The 18,216-nt window shown below is 41.7% G+C and overlaps 1 protein-coding gene across 1 annotated transcript in view; it reads right to left on the minus strand.

Annotated features, from left to right (window-relative positions):
* LOC122559953 (ankyrin repeat domain-containing protein SOWAHA) overlaps window positions 1-18,216 on the minus strand; it is a 133,474-nt gene that overhangs the window by 16,230 nt on the left and 99,028 nt on the right. The window contains 2 exon segments of the mRNA XM_087994962.1: window positions 318-390; window positions 11,838-11,924. Of these exon segments, the coding sequence (XP_087851088.1) occupies window positions 318-390; window positions 11,838-11,924 (160 nt within the window).

Raw genomic sequence — 18,216 nt, forward strand, 5'->3', positions numbered from 1 at the left:
GACGAATTATCACTTCAGCCCCTTCTGGGAAGTTTATAGACTATTAAAGTAGTTTTGTATGATAGAAGTAACTAAAAATTGTCCCAAGTAACAGAAACTATTTTATGAATATTGCAAGACATAAGTTCTCAATGTTTGTATTATTTTTGCATTATCTAAAGTATGCTAAATATTATCCATATTTCAGGATTCTCGTTGTACAGGATTCTAAACTAAAAAAGAGAAGCTTCACATCATATCTGGACTTTTAAACATCTACCAGCAATGAATAAGAAAACAATATTACTACAACAGACATGATTCAAAAGGGATCTTACCATAGTTACGAATTAAAAGATCCATAATGTCAACATGTGAATGGAGAGCTGCTATATGCAGTGGTGTGTAACCCTGGAAAATAATAATCATTCTTATTGGTTTTTACTAGTACCTAGTCAGTCAAATAGCACAAAAATGTTTTATTGGAACAAAACGGAAAACACTTCATTCAATTTAAGCACATGACAGATCTTTCCATTAAATGCAGTTGGCATAGTTAGGGAAAAAATGTCAGCATGATAACCATATGAACTGAAAACATGATTCACATATAACAATATTGTTAAAGTAAAGAACAAACATCGTGGAAAACAAAAATCTAATTTCTTAATGGGGATTCTTGAGAGACAATACAACAGGCACCTTGGATAGCAATAGAGAACTTTATAAAACTACCTAATATACTTGCAGAATATTTCAACAAATTAAATGAAAAAATAATTTGTTACAGTATTTGATCATTTATTTAATTACATCACTTTGAAAGCCTGGGTTATCTACCCGAGCAATTGTTTCTTTGTTTCAAAGTACTATCTCAGTTGTTACATGCGAGGTAGGCTTGAATGATATTTTTGCAGTGCAAATTGTATGGCTGAAGAGACACCATCTTTATGATGGTGTATGTTAATCCTTCATTTCATTTATACGCAGTGATGAATGATATTAAAATGCACCATGAAAAGGTTGGGTGTACTACCTCTTATTTTTCCTTTACTAAGAAAAATAATTTAAAGATTTTTATGTGAAAACTATACCAACAAAAGTTGATCTTAGTCTGTTTAATGTTAACCAAGAATTATAAAAGTTTGAACAAGAGTATGCTCAAACATTGCAACAAACTTGTCCCGATACATCAGTTCATGATATAAATAAGACTAGAAAAAAGTGTATTAGTACACATTAAACTGATTGTGAAAAACAAATTAATCCATGACCTAATGTAAAATCACAAAAGAAAAATAAATGCAATACTCACTCCCTGTAACAGAAGCAGACGGCAAGACGATCACCAAAAGCCAGGATGAAAGAAAGAAGTTTAATCAAATGAAGTGTCTTTCAAGAGTTTAATTTTCAACACTTCACATTTTTCTACAGACTATGCTTTTTACAATCTCAATTTCCCCATATTAAAAATGGTCATATATTCACTTCTTAGTCAATTTCCAATGCCCAAGTCACAGTAAATCAAGGTGTTGAAAGATAAAGTGAGTGAATGGAAAATTGGTAAAGATATCTCAATCTGACTCCCTGATTGGTGAAGTGGTAACAATAGGATTGAGTGAGAGTACACTTTGGAACTATGCTTTAAAACATTGCTGAACCAGAATGCAACAGGTCTTTGAAAAATAAAGGAGCAAGTTATTTGAAGAGGAGGAATATTTACACACTGGCAGAGAGCAGAAGGTTGCAATAAAGTGCAGACAGACATCTTGGGTCAAAGGTAGGTTTTTATGCTGTAACATTATATGGTTCAAAAGCACAAGTTAATCTAGGTAGCACTGTTCAACTAATGTTCATCACTACTATTCTTTCTATACAACATATTGCTACCCAGTGATGGAGTGACTTATCTATGAATAAGTCTGCAGTTATTGTCATGATCAATAATTCTTCACTTTTCACAAATAGGACACATTTTTCCATATATTTCACTCTTTTTTCTAAACACAAAATCAAGACAATTTTTCAACATTTAGAGATAGTATCAGAGAACTCTACTGTGCAGAAGAGGCCATTCAGACCACTGAGTCTACATTGAGCTCGAAATGAGCATCCCACCCGGACCCCTACTCTATCCCCATAATCCTGCATTTACCATGGCTCACCCGCATCGACCCCACATACCCCTGGACAGCACAGGACAATTTACCATGGCCAATCTATCTAATCTGCACATCTTTGGACTGTGGGAGAAAACTGGAGCACTCCAAGGAAACCCATGCAGACATGGGGAGAATGTGCAAACTCCACACACATCCAAGGCTGGAAGGGAACCTGGCTCCCTGCCACTGAGGCACCTGTCACAACCATTGTGCCACCGAGATAGCTTTCCTTTATATTGAGAAAATAATTTTTGACATAACAGAAGGAAAGGGATGGTGGAGATGTGACTGCCTCATAAACTTGTCAATGTCGCTTTACGGATAAGTAACCAAGCAGTCCTTCAGAGTGCAATGGGAAGTACAACCTTTCTCAGCCAAGACTCTCAAGATGGGTATAATCATTAGAGTTTAGTAGCAAATGACCGAAGGTTCAAAGATATATTGTTGCATTTACAGACAAATTAAGTTTGCATTTTGGCAAATATGTGAACAAAATCAGTAGTCACATGTCAACAGGATATCACAAGCTTTTGGAACGCTGCTCCTTCATCAGTGCTTTGAAAATGGAAAATCATTAAAGTCATGGAAAATGTCAGTCTCCATGATTAAGGTAGTAGCAGCAGGACATTTAGGAAATCAAATTATAATCACAGTGAACATGGTTTTATAAAAGAAAAATTGCATTTGACAGATTTAAAAGATTTATTTGAACATGCAACAAATGGAGGTCGATGAAGGAAAACCAGCAGATTTAACATGTTTTGATTTCCAAAAGGCATTTGATAAAGTGCCACATGAAAGGTACTGCACATAATATGGATAGAAAATTAACAAAGAGAGATAGTTGGGATAAATGGGACATTTTTAGGTTGACAAATTGCAACAAGTAAGTAGCCTCAACTATTTACATTCAATCGATCATAATGGCTTAGACAAAGGGACCAAATAATTTGAAGCCAAATAGGTACCAAAGCAGGGTGGTACAAAGAGTATGCAAAGATATAGACAGGTTAAGTGAGTGAGAGAAAAAAACGGCCAGATCAAATATTATTAGAAAAAGTGAGGTTATCCAAATCAGTGGAGAACAAAAAGCAAAATACTTTTTATAAAATGGAGAGAAACTGTACAGCATGGTGGTATAAAGAGGTATAGTTGCCTTTGTACACTAAACACAAAATGATATAATGCAGCTATGGTAAGTAAAATAGGAGGCAAGTTGAATATTGGCCTTTATTGGAAGGAAAGATGGGGAATAAACGTAGGGAAGCCTTGTGTAGGGGACTATATTATATTCTGATAAGAAAATTCATACAATTTTTGTCAGTCTTAAACATTGTCAGTGGAATGTAGGAGCTGCTGCCGATGCCGATGTCTTTGAGCTGTCTTCTTGAACTGCCGATGTTCTTAGAGTGTAGGCATGTTTTTTTCTCAACGGCTCGTGAACCTGTGGATTTCCATTTTCTTAGAAAACAGTGGTAAACAAGCAACCTAACATATTCAAGGCTGGGATAGATTCAGATACAAAGTGCCTACAAAGGGATATATTCTTGAAATGTCGGGGAATCAAAGCCGATGGAGAAACTGGCAGGAAAGCAGAATGGGCGCCAAGCTGAAATCAGTTGTAATTTCACTCCTAGAAACAGGTTCATGGGCCGTATGGCATACTCCTGCTCCTCCTGCTTATGTTCTTATGTATAACTGCAGGTGGAGCTGGAATCAAGCTGGGTTTGGATATCCCTTCTGCTATATAACCTTCTGAATAATTGCCAAGAGTGAGGTGCCAGAGGGTGACCTGTCAATGAAGCCATACCTGACAAGGATGCAATATTTTAAGATGGAGAGAGCAGAAAACTGGCAAAGCAATTTGCAGAGAAATAAGCTATAAAATTTTTCTATAGAGCATTGGCAATTATAAATATCCTCCGTACTTGATTAATTATGTAATATATTTGGAGAACATAATTAAGTTTTTCTTCATAATAGAAAATAATTATTCAAAACAAAATCATTAACAAAATTCAACTTACATGCTATGTATATCCATCAGCAGACAGGAAGCAATGAAAGAAAAATGCATTCATTTTAATTTCAATTTAACTACAACTTTACAAGGCATACTGAAATGACAAAAAAATGGATTAGATATACTAGATAAAGATTTTTGACACATTCATGTATTATTCCAAATCACTGTTCCATCTGTCTTGATTGAGAATACCCCATGAAGGTGGCAAGGGTTCAACTAATTAACTAACCTCCTTCAGTATGTCATTTGTAACTGAAAATATTTCAGTACTTGGGGAATTTCTTATCCAAAACGGGCACGGAGTGGTTCAAATAGTGGCAGAAGCAGTAATCAGACAATAAAGAGCAATGAGGGACTGAAGACGCCCTGGGCAGCATAAACAATTGGTCATCGGATGATTATCACTCTCAATTTAAGCATCTAAATATTAATTTTGTCACAAGCCCTTCTTGCTTTTTACTTTGTGCATGCCACTGCGGTCGGCTCAAGCCACATCATTCCTAGAGTCATAGAGATATACAGCATGGAAACAGACCCTTCAGTCCAACCCATCCATGCCGACCAGATATCCCAACCCAATCTAGTCCTACCTGCCAGCACCCAGCTCATATCCCTCCAAACCCTTCCTATTCATATACCCATCCAAATGCCTCTTAAATGTTGCAATTGTACCAGCCTCCATCACATCCTCTGGCAGCTCATTCCATACACGTACCACTCTCTGCGTGAAAAAGTTGCACGAGGTCTCTTTTATATCTTTGCCCTCTCGCCCTTAACCTATGCCCTCTAGTTCTGGACTCCCTGACCCCAGGGAAAAGACTTTGTCTATTTATCCTATCCATGCCCCTCATAATTTTGTAAACCTCTATAAGGTCATCCCTCATCCTCCGACGTTCCAGGGAAAATAGCCCTAGCCTGTTCAGCCTCCCCCTGTAGCTCAGACTCTCCAACCCTGGGAACATCCTTGTAAATCTTTTCTGAACCCTTTCAAGTTTCACAACATCTTTCAGATAGGAAAGAGACCAGACTTGCATATAATATTCCAACAGTGGCCTAACCAACGTCCTACATAGCCGCAACATGACCTCCCAACTCCTGTACTCACTACTCTGACCAATAAAGGAAAGCATACCAAATGTCTTCTTCACTATCCTATCTACCTGCGATTCCACTTTCAAGGAGCTATGAACCTGCACTCTGAGGTCTCTTTGTTCAGCAACACTCCCTAGAACCTTATGTCCTGTAAACTGTCCCTCTACGTCCTTCTTCTTGCGCCTTTAGCTTTGAAAACTATTGATTATACCATTTTCCTCCATACTGCTCGATAATGAGCTGTACATGCCTTGTTAAATTCTCATCTGTTACACTGCAGCCAGAATATCACTACAATGGTTTCTTTTTCTTGTTGCCTTTGGCGTCTCCAGAGGATCTATCTTGACTGCACCACTATTTCGCATCAGTATCCTTCCCATCAACACTATCCAGAAACATAGTAATATAAAATAACTCTTGTTATACTCAAGATTCCTTGCCTCACATCAAGTACTCAGTGAACCAAAACTTCTTCCAGTTAAATATTGAGAAGACCCAAGCATTGAATTTGAAGCAGAGAGCAAAAGGCAATTCCCAAGCCACTGGCTCAATATATCCCCTCAACCCTTGACAGTTGTTTGAAACAGTGTTCACAAATTTGTCATTGACCTTCCAACCAGATATTGCCATCTTCAGTAAAGAAGTTTTTACCCCAATAACATTGCTTGATTACCCTCCACTTCAGTTCTGCTCTCAAAACCCTCATCCATGCCTTTGTTTCCTCTGAGCTTGACTATTCCAATGCACGACTATTTCCCCCCATTCTGCCCTGCATAAATCGGAGGCCATCCAAAAACCTTCTGCTGATATCCTTACTTGCATCAAACCTATTCAATATTGCCTGGGTTCATTGATCTACACTGCCTCCTGGGTCAAGGAACATTGAATATTCTCATCCTGATCAAATTTCTCCATGCCTCACTCTTCCCAATCTATGTAATCTCATCCAACACCACAAATCTCAGGAATGTCTGCACACAATTCACCTGGCTTCCTGAACACACCAGGTTTAATCATTAATAGTTGAGACTTAAACTGCTCAAATTCTGAAACTCCCTCACTAAACCACTCTTACCTAATTTAAGAAATTCTGTAAAACCTTCCTCTTTGACCAATTTTTTTCCCGAGAGCAGAAAGAATTCTGGTAACTACCAAATACAGGAGTTAACTCAGTTGTGGTTTCAATCCCTGGTCTTGAGAATGTGAGAGCCTCTAACTTGATTCTTCATATAGCTGGGCTCAGATATTCTCAGCTTCACATTACCTTCAGGGTTTTAACCAGGCATTTGTGGTCTGGAGCTTTTAAACTGGACTCCTTACACTGAGGTAATCTACTCATGAACTGTCCTAAAATCAACTCTCTTTCTTGGGAGTTAGACATTTATTTGAGTCAAGACTCTGCAAACCTGCTAAACTGATACCCAAGATTCTTTCTCCACCATCTCCACTACCTCCCCCCACCCCCCAACAAGTTATGGGCATTTCCCTTTTTAAAAAAAAACAAAATTTGGCTTTCTGAACTGAAAGCCTCATACACAACTATTTATTGTTCACTCCTAAAAGCTCTAAGCGAAGACAAAACTGCATTTCACACCAGGAATGCTCATACTGTTTTTAAAAGAAATCACCAGAGCTACAGCAATATTTAAAAGTTATTCACTAAACTTCATTCAGACACAGACCAAGCCTACAATCCACTAGAACAAAACCAAATTGCAAAATAGCTAACTTTAAAATAAAATTTAAAAAATCCCTGAAATCACACTTTTTAACTTTAATATTGACCTGCACTACGGAACATTGATATTTACCATTAATGTTTTTAATTGAAGAATTTTAGCTATCGTTCAATGGTGGTGAACAGAGTTTTGATGTCATTACCACCACAAAAATTTGGGCCATTGCCTCTGAAAGTTTTCATATAAGAACAGACAAGTCTGAGATACAATTACAAGCATTTAGTGATATTTACTACCATTATTGTGTGCTACACTGCGGTTTGCTACCTACTAACTGAAAATTCCCATTTTTTCCCCTTTGTGCTAACTTTTAATTGAAAGCGGACTTGGAAGTTTCCTTTCATTTTGTGCCAGTGTTGTGTAGTTTGTGCATACTGTGCATAATTAGTTTTAACCTCGGAGAATTTTCCATGTATGAAGTTTAATGTGTTGCTGTTCAGAGGTTTATCATTTTTAAGTCTAATTCAAATCTGTCATAAACTCGCTTCCCCCACCTGCCTCACTACCATTGTCCGTTCTCTTCTATCTGTCTGCAATTTCATATTTTCAATGTTATCTAATAGCCTTGAGATTTGTCTAACACTCTTTCACACATCCCACCTATCCAACAGCTCTTCCTTACTTAGCCAAGAAGCTTTGCATATTTGTTCACTTATCTTGGTTTTCTTTGCTGTCTAGCCATTTTATACCCATTGCAGTTACCTGCCAGCCCACTTCCACAAGTACTTGATTCATATGATTCAGAGATGCCGGTGTTGGACTGGGGTGTACAAAATTAAAAATCACACAACACCAGGTTATAGTCCAACAGGTTTAATTGGAAGCACACTAGCTTTCGGAGCGACACTCCTTCATCAGGTGATTCACCTGATGAAGGAGCGTCGCTCTGAAAGCTAGTGTGCTTCCAATTAAACCTGTTGGACTATAACCTGGTGTTGTGTGATTTTTAACTTTGATTCATATGCTTAACTGTGTATTCCAAACTGACGTGACTTTCCCAATTTAGCTTGTTTGTGCTGCAGTACATGTGCAAATCATTTTAATCATACATAGAAGTGTGTAATTACAGAAAATGTAAATAATGCTGTCATTTTACTGATATAGACTTGAAATAGTATTATTTTATTGAAATAGGATTCAAGCAGGTTTATGATTTAAATTATCCCTTGCATGTAATTTTATGTATACAAAGCAAGTGTAGTTTTATATTGTATGCACTATAAAGTTGAATACAACACATTATAAAAAATTGAATTGTGATTTATCCACTACATTTGCCACCCATGCTCATAACATGCAACTTTACATATCAAGTAACTGCTTAGTCATTTGACATTACCACAGATGTCAGACTATAAAGGTGCCTCTAACAGTGCATGAAGTATGCCAGATATGTTAGATAATGTTTGTTGAAATGTATTATTTCTTTCAAGTTACTTGTTTAAAAGCTCTGATTTCAGGCAAATTCAAATGTTTATTAAGCGTACTTTAGATATTCATATGGTATGCAGAAGCTGGTTTTACTTGAGTGTGCTAAAATAGTGACTCAGTAATAGGATTACAATACATACATGCATTTATTCATGTATGGAGATTGAATTTAATTGTTCCGAATTCCTTGTTTAGGTGTTGATGATACCTAAAACCTAAACAAGTGAGGCTGAACTGGAAAATTATGAAACATTATAATTTTGGATGAAATTTAGAAGAAACCGCTTACCCAGAAAGAATACAGAAATTGCACTGTCCTAAGTAGTTAAAGCAAATATTATGGATGCATCTAGGAGGAAACTGGACAAGCAAATGAGGGAGAAGGAAATTGAGCACAATGATAGACTAAAAAGGGGGAAAAATGGCAAGGAGGAACAGGTGAAGTAAAAATACCAGCATGAATTGGTTGGACAAATCAGCTGGTTTCTGTGACATAAGTGCTAGGTAATCCTACAAAATGTAGGGTGACAAATTACAGATAAAAGGCCTATGTCTGCATAACAGATCCCATGAAAAAATGTGATTGAGTTATAATCCAATGGAGTAATTCAAGCCTTTAAAACTAATCATAGCATGCATGTTTTATTTCAAAGATTACAGTAGTTCCTCAAAATCTGAAACATTTGTTGGGGGTATTGCAAAAGAGATGAATCATCATCTTGGGCGCAACTCATTGACTACCAATTGATATTACTGTCTTGAATGTCATTTTCTGAAGCTTTAACATTTCATCTCGTGTGCAAATTAATTATATTTGCCATTTTAAACCACAGATATATTATACAGTTGTGAACATGTCAAATCACATTTGCAGAAATCAAGTTGAAAGACTGTTGTCCCCATTGTTTCATCAGCAACTTAAGTTATAAATCCTCCAAAAAGAGGTTTCATAGAAGCAATCCAAAATAGAATTGATACCAAGCCACGTAAGGAGGTATGTCAGATGAACAAAATCAATCTACAAGTTAGGTTTTAAGGAGTGTGATAAAAGAGAGAAGGGAGAAAAGGAGTAGCAACTAAAATTAGAGATGTGCAAGAGGTCAGAATTAGGAAAATGCAGATACCTCAAGGACTGGAGGAAATCAGAGAGATAGAGAGGGATGAGGCCATGGAGGGATCTGAAAAATTTCAAAATTTTTTAAAAATTGTGATGCTTGATGAGGAGCCAATTTAGGTCAGCTAATACATGTGTTGGATGAACAACACTTATTGCAATTTAAGACATGGAAAGTAGAGTTTTGGAGTTCATATGGTAAAATTTAGGAGAACAGCCAGAAATTCATTGGAAAAGAAAGTCAAGCAGTAACAAAAACATGATAGAGGGTTTCAGCAGCAGATGAGCTGAGACAGAGAGGCAAGAGATATTAAGGAAGACTGCAAGCAGGCTGGCTCAATAATCAGATTTGCCAAGGAAAGCGTTAGACTTGATAGCTGGAGGAACAGAGCTTAAAAGGGGAACTAAAAATAATGGCTTCACAATGGTCAATTACAGGAAATTTTTGTTCAATCAGTACAGGATGTCAGATAGATACGAGCTGGAAATGTGTTGCTGGAAAAGCGCAGCAGGTCAGGCAGCATCCAGGGAACAGGAGAATCGACGTTTCGGGCATAAGCCCTTCTTCAGGAATGGGGAAAGTTTGTCCAGCAGGCTAAGATAAAAGGTAGGGAGGAGGGACTTGGGAGAGGGGCGTCGGAAATGTGATAGGTGGAAAGAGGTCAAGGTGAGGGTGATAGGTCAGACTGGGGTGGGGGCGGAGAGGTCGGGAAGAAGATCTCAGGTTAGGAAGGCGGTGCTGAATTTGATGGATTTGACTGAGACAGGGTGGGGGGAGGGGAAATGAGGAAACTGGTGAAATCCGAGTTCATCCCTTGTGGTTGGAGGGTTCCTAGCCGGAAGATGAGGCGTTCTTCCTCCAACCGTCGTTTTGTTGTGGTCTGACGATGGAGGAGTCCAAAGACCTGCATATCCTTGGTGGAGTGGAAGGGGGAATTGAAATGTTGAGCTACAGGGTGGTTGGGTTGGTTGGTCCGGGTGTCCCAGAGGTGTTCTCTGAAACGCTCCGCAAGTAGCCGGCCTGTCTCCCCAATATAGAGGAGGCCACATCGGGTGCAGAGGATGCAATAGATGATATGTGTGGAGGTGCAGGTGAATCTGTGGCGGATATGGAAGTTTCCTTTGGGGCCTTGGAGGGAGGTGAGGGGGGAGGTGTGGGCGCAAGTCTTGCACCTCCTGCGGTTGCAGGGGAAGGTGCCGGGAGTGGAGGTTGGGTTGGTGGGGGGTGTGGATCTGACGAGGGAGTCACGGAGGGAGTGGTCTTTACGGAATGCTGATAGGGGAGGGGAGGGAAATATATCCTTGGTGGTGGGGTCCGTTTGGAGGTAGCGGAAATGACGGCGGATGATGCGCTGTACATGGAGATTGGTGGGGTGGTAGGTGAGGACCAGTGGGGTTCTGTCCTGGTGGCGGTTGGAGGGGCGGGGTTCAAGGGCGGAGGAGCGGGAAGTGGAAGAGATGCGGTGGAGGGCATCGTCGACCACGTCGGGGGGGAAATTGCGGTCCTTGAAGGAGGCCATCTGTGTTGTGCGTTTTTGGAACTGGTCCTCCTGGGAGCAGATGCGGCGGAGTCGAAGGAATTGGGAGAATGGGATGGCGTTTTTACAGGGGGCAGGATGGGAGGAGGTGTAGTCCAGGTAGCTGTGGGAGTCGGTCGGTTTATAGTAGATGTCCGTGTTGATTCGGTCGCCTGAGATGGAAATAGAAAGGTCGAGGAAGGGGAGGGAGGAATCTGAGACTGTCCAGGTGAATTTGAGGTCGGGGTGGAAGGTGTTGGTGAAGTGGATGAACTGTTCAACTTCCTCGTGGGAGCACGAGGCGGCCTTCCTCAGCATCCTGTCAGATAGATAGCCTGATAAATTATTAACAGTGAAGGAATTAAAATGGGTAGTAGTGAAATAGAGGTGGATACCTTCAGCATACATGTGAAAGCCTAAACCACATTGACTGAAATTGCCATGAGGCAACACAGGAATGTGGACCAAGGATAGGTCCCTCAAGGATTCCTCAAGGTCAAGTGCAGGAGTAGGAAGAGATACCACTATATATGATACCTATCTAAGTATAGTCAGAATGGAATCTGCATAGAACAGCTGCACCAGACAGACAACAGTGGAGTGATGTTACTACAGGCTGACATGGTTAATCATGTCAAAGCTGTAGACCAGTGTCAAGGAGGTTGATTGGTTTTAAAAGTGTAGAAAGAAATCGTCCTATTTTTGTCAGTTAGCTTTCAACCCAAAAGCTTTTATTCAGCAGCAAAAGTAGAATAACTTAAAAAAAAATTAACTCACTGCTCGGAGATTGATGTCTACACCTGCATTTATTAACATGCGTGCCATGTTTTCTTTGCCATGCTTTGCTGCCCAATGTAAAGCAGTCTGCAAAAGAAATTAAAATTATTCAATGTGCAAATTAAATATTTTAGTTGATAATGATTTTAAAGTGCTAGCTTCTCAAATGGTGCGAAGTTTTCACCTCCGATAGATAAAATTGTTTATTCTATAATTACATATAGACCCATTTAAATGACGATTCAGCCATTAGTGCATGTTATTGAATTAATAATTTTCAGTTTTTCTAACACCCAACCTTCTCTTGTAAATGCAACAAAAGAATTCTGGCTAAGTAAAAGATAAGCATGTAAATAGGAACAGTGTGCTTCACTTCACTCAAGAACCAAACTATTGGAATCCAACTATTTTATTTCTAAAGGTTACATTTATCTATTTTGCTGTACATTGATAATGCAGGTACAAAACTCAGATACAAATATTTCAACAAGGGGAGCTGTTTGTCTCGTACTACTATCACCAGGTAAATGTTCGGGGGACCTGGCTTTGAATCCCACCATGACAAACAGTGGAATTTGAATTCAATAAAAATCTGAAATTAACAAGTTTAATGATGACAACGAAGATATTGTCAACTGTTGGAAAAACCCACCTGCTTCACTAATGTCCTTGAGGGAAGGAAACTGCTGACCATACCTGGCCTGGGCAACATGTGGCTCGGGACCTGTAGCAATGAGATTGAATCTAATTGTCCTTTACGGCTGGGTAATCAATGTGGCCTGGACAACGATGACCACATCCCCATAGCTGTCAACATTGCTGTCAAGTAGTGTGGGGTATGTTCTTCAGACATCAGAGTGCAACTGTGGAATTCTCAGCACATCTGGCATGCCTCTTACCCACCTTAACACCACAGCCACAAAGAGGTTTGATTAGTTTTCTGAGGAAATTTTCACTAATTACAAAAGGCCTTCAAAGCAGAAGAGAAAATAATAGACTAAGATTTTACTGCCGTGCCGGAACTAAATTTGACTGAAATATGAGTATCACTGGCAAGGCCAATATCTATTGTCCATGAGGTGTTGTTCTCAGGAGTCTAACAAGTTTAACAAAACAACCAAGGTGCACATTAACAAGGCTAAATATTAACTCATTGTAAGTAACCACCTTTCCTAATCTGAAAAATGTGTTGCTGGAGAAGTGCAGGTCAGGCAGCATCCAAGGAGCAGGAGAATCGACCTTTTGGGCATAAGCCCTTCTTCAGGAATGAGGAGGGTGTGCCAAGCAGGCTAAGATAAAAGGTAGGGAGGAGGGACTTGTGGAAGGGGTGTTGGGAATACAATAGGTGGAAGGAGGTTAAGGTGAGGGTGATAGGCCAGAGAGGGGTTGGGGGCGGAGAGGTCGGGAAGAAGATTGCAGGTCAAGAAGGCGGTGCTGAGTCCGAGGGTTGGGACTGAGATAAGGTCGGGGGAGGGGAAATGAGAAAGCTGGAGAAATCTGCATTCATCCCTTGTGGTTGGAGGGTTCCTAGTTGGAAGATGAGGCGCTCTTCCTCCAGGCGTCATGTCGCCATGGTCTGGCGATGGATGCGGCCAAGGACCTGCATGTCCTTGGCGGAGTAGGAGGGGGAGTTAAAGTGTTTAGCCATGGGGCAGTTGGGTTGGTTGGTGCGGGTGTCCCAGAGGTGTTCTCTGAAACGTTCCGCAAGTAGGCGGCCTGTCTCCCCAATGTAGAGGAGGCCACATCGGGTGCAGCAGACGCAATAAATGATGTGTATGGAAGTGCAGGTGAATTTGTGACAGATATGGAAGGATCCCTTGGAGCCTTGGAGGGAAGTGAGGGGGGAGGTGTGGGCGCAAGTTTTGCATTTCTTGCGGTTGTAGTGGAAGGTGTTGGGAATGGAGGTTGGGTTGGTGGGGGGTGTGGACCTGATGAGGGAGTCGCAGAGGGAGTGGTCTTTCCGGAACGCTGATAGGGGAGGGGAGGGAAATATATCCTTGGTGGTGGGGTCTATTTGGAGGTGGTGGAAATGACAAAGGATGATACGATGTATCTGGAAGTTGGTGGGGTGGTAGGTGAGGACCAATGGGGTTCTGTCCTGGTGGTGATTGGAGGGGCAGGGTTTAAGAGTGGAGGAGCGGGAAGTGGAGGAGACATGGTGGAGAGTATCGTCAACCACGTCTGAGGGGAAATTGCTGTCTTTAAAGGAAGAGGCCATCTGGGTGGTTCGGTATTGGAATTGGTCCTCCTGGGAGCAGATGCAGCAGAGGCGAAGGAATTGGGAATATGAGATAGAAATGGAGAGGTCTAGGAAGGGGAGGGAGGAGTCTGAGACGGTCCAGGTAAATGCGAGGTCGGGGTGGAAGGTGTTAGTAAAGTGGATGAACTGTTCAACCTCCTCGTGGGAGCACGAGGTAGCGCAGATACAGTCATCGATGTCGCGGAGGAAAAGGTGGGGGGGGTGGTGCCAGTGTAGCTGCAGAAGATGTACTGTTCCACATATCCGACGAAGAGGCAGGCATAGCTGGGGCCCATGCGGATGCCCATGGCTACTCCTTTGGTTTGGAGGAAGTGGGAGGATTGGAAAGAGAAGTTGTTCAGAGTGAGGACCAGTTCAGTCAGTCGAAGGAGGGTGTCAGTGGAAGGGTACTGGTTGGTTCGGCGGGAAAGGAAGAAGCGGAGGGCTTTGAGGCCTTTGTGATGGGGGATGAAGATAAGGCGTTGGGGGCTGGGGAAAAGAAAATCATGGAGGAGGTGGAGGGCGTGGGTGGTGTCCCGAATGAAGGTGGGAAGTTCTTAGACTAAGGGGGACAGGACTGTGTCGAGGTATGTAGAGATGAGTTCGGTGGAAATGCAAAACTTGCACCCACACCTTCCCTCTCACTTCCCTCCAAGGCCCCAAGGGATCCTTCCATATCCGTCACAAATTCACCTGCACCTCCACACACATCATTTACTGCATCCGCTGCACCCGATGTGGCCTCCTCTACATTGGGGAGACAGGCCACCTACTTGCAGAACGTTTCAGAGAACGCCTCTGGGACACCCGCACCAACCAACCCCACCGCCCCGTGGCTGAACACTTTAACTCCCCTTTCCACTCCGCCAAGGACATGCAGGTCCTTGGCCTCCTCCATCGCCAGACCATGGCGACACGATGCCTGGAGAAAGAGCGCCTCATCTTCCGCCTAGGAACCCTCCAACCACAAGGGATAAATGCAAATTTCTCCAGCTTTCTCATTTCCCCTCCCCCCACCTTTTCTCAGTCCCAACCCTCGGACTCAGCACTACCTTCTTGACTTGCAATCTTCTTCCCGACCTCTCCGCCCCCAACCCCTCTCCGGCTTATCACCCTCACCTTAACCTCCTTCCACTTATCGCATTCCCAACACCCCTCCCCCAAGTCCCTCCTCCCTACCTTTTATCTTAGCCTGCTTGGCACACCCTCCTCAGTCCTGAAGAGGAGCTTATGCTCGAAACGTCAATTCGCCTGCTCCTTGGATGCTGCCTGACCTGCTGCGCTTTTCCAGCGACATTTTTCAGCTCTGATCTCCAGCATCTGCAATCCTCACTTTCTCCTAGTTGACCTTTCCTAATCTGTAAACTTTGGAATAATTCTGGAAATGCAGAACTAATTTTGCTGCTGCTCAACATAGCGATAAAATTATGATCTTAAGATAGGAGGAGGAGGAAAGGATGACAAATATGTTCCTTCCATTGTGCACTCAGCCCACGAAGATCCAGGAAAAAGTAGACTGAAAATAAATCCTGGCAGCCAAATGGGATCACTCAACTCTGTTCAAATGTTTTCTACTGTTTCACTGATAGAAAGTGGAAAACACACAACCCATAATATGCATTTTCTGAGCTTTTTACACTTGCAGCATGTTTATCTGGTTATATTTGCTGCTATTTGTTGTGAATTATTGTGACAAAACAAATATGACAAAGATGGTCACGTCAAAACACTTCATTCCATAACACAGGACATTTATTTTCAACTATTTCAAGGCATTAAAAGTTTACTGCATTGCTACTTTTGATGTATGAAGTAGACTTGAAGTTTTATTTTTAAAACATTGCCAGCCTCGACTCAGTTGTAGCATTTTTGCCACACTCAGAGGTTGTAATTTCTATCTTACACCAAAACATCTAATCCAGGCTGATATATTTGTGAAGTTGTAGTTGTGGGTATGTTTGCCAAGTTGGGAAGTTGATCTGCAGATGTTTCGTCCCCTGTCTAGGTGACATCCTCAGTGTTTTGGAGCTTCCTGTGAAGCGCTGTTGTACTGTCTCTTCCGGAATTTATTCGGTTTTGTTCCTGCTGCTTCCAGTCACCGGTTCTGGTTGTTTGTTGTAGTAGTTGGTATACTGAGTCTAGGTCAATGTGTTTATTCATGGAATTCATGAATGAGTGCCATGCCTCTAGAAATTCCCCGCCTCTCCTCTGTTGTGATGTCCCCATCATTATTTGCCAAAAACAGATATTCCCGCAACTTCATTCGCAGAGCCTAGCAGACAGACAACATGAGGAGGACATGCCACAACCTCACACTAGCCACGCTAGCTTATATAAAAACATCACAGAACTAAACAGCCAGAATTTTCCACCACTCTGATTCATGACAGTCCATAAACAGACAGCCATGCTCAGACAACTCATCAGGACAAAAGATCCAATACTCAAGACAAATGTAATTTACAATATTCCATGTAGAGAATGCACGGAACAGTATACAGGACAAACAGGCAGACAGCTATCAATCCACATCCATGACCACCAACTAACGGCACGGTGGCACAGTGGTTAGCACTGCTGCCTCACAGTGCTAGAGACCCGGGTTCAATTCCCGCCTCAGGCGACTGACTGTGTGGAGTTTGCACGTTCTCCCCGTGTCTGCGTGGGTTTCCTCCGGGTGCTCCGGTTTCCTCCCACAGTCCAAAGATGTGCAGGTCAGATGAATTGGCCATGCTAAATTGCCCGTAGTGTTAGGTAAGGGGTATGGGTGGGTTGCGCTTCGGCGGGGCGGTGTGGACTTGTTGGGCCGAAGGGCCTGTTTCCACACCGCCCCGCCGAAGTAATCTAATCTAATCTAATCTAACCACTAAACACCATGACCAGCGGTCTCTGGTAGCCATACACACAGATAACAAGGACCATAAATTTGACTGGGACAACAGAACTATAATAGGACAAGTTAAAGAGAGGACAGCCAGAGAGCATGGCACTCATCCATGGACCCCATCAATAAACACATTGACCTCGACTGTATATACCGATCACTGCAACGAACAACTGGAACCAATAACCAGAAGCAGCTGGAACGAAACCAAATAAATTCCAGAAGACAGAAGATAAATTCCAGGGCAACACGGTGGCTCAGTGGTTAGCACTGCTGACTCACAGCGTCAGGGAGCTGGATTCGATTCCAGCTTCGGGCGACTGTCTGTGTGACATTTGCATATTCTCCCCGTGTCTGCATGGGTTTCCGGAGTGCTCCAGTTTCCTCCCACAGTCCAAAGATATGCAGCTAGGTGAACTGGCCATGCTAAATTGTCTATAGCTTTAGGTGCATTAGTCAGGGCTAAATATAGGGTAGGGGAATGGGTCTGGGTGGGTTCCTCTTCGGAGGGTCGGTGTGAACTTGTTGGGCCGAAGGGCCTGTTTCCATACTGTAGGGAATCTAATATCAATCTAATCTTAACAGAGTACAGCAGTGCTTCACCGGAGACTTCTTACCACTGAGGATATCACCTAAGCAAGGGAATGAAATGTCTGCAAATCGACTTCCCAACTTCATGAGCAAATCCACCACTCTGACAACTATGGCAACTGGCACCCAAGCTACAAATCTTTATGCAAACCTTGAATACTTGTGAGGTACTTGAGTAAAGCACTGCAGGTTTGGATGTGCCCTCTGACAGAGGCATGTAAAAGATTCAATAGCTTTTAAAATGGTTTGCTCAGTGTCTTTTCCAATATACACTTAACATTAGTCATCACCTCAATGTTATTTGAGGGATCTCAAGTGTGAAAATTATGCACTATGCTTTCTAAGTTACAACACTGATTACACTTGGTTCTTCATGGGTTGTGAAGTATTTTGGGATTTCCTAAGGTCATAAAAAGCAGAGTATATTGTGATTAAACTGTAGGAGATATAAGATTCTGTTTGAGTTAGTAAGAGGTGGATTTTGTGTAGGTCTGAAGTTAATCATCAATTTGTAGCTATGGTGATTTATGTTAAATTGGTTCTAAGGCCCGCTTTTAGAGTGAATAGGATTTGTGCACTAATTTAAAAAAAAGTCTATTCCTAATAGTTTTGTAACCCAGGAAAGTAAATAATGGGGCCTCAACATTTCCTGGACATTTCCAGAA

This window comes from Chiloscyllium plagiosum, unplaced genomic scaffold (genome assembly GCF_037043375.1).
Source record: "Chiloscyllium plagiosum isolate Xiang-an unplaced genomic scaffold, Cpla_swu_hap1 HiC_scaffold_15, whole genome shotgun sequence".
NCBI classification, from domain to species: Eukaryota; Metazoa; Chordata; class Chondrichthyes; order Orectolobiformes; family Hemiscylliidae; genus Chiloscyllium; species Chiloscyllium plagiosum.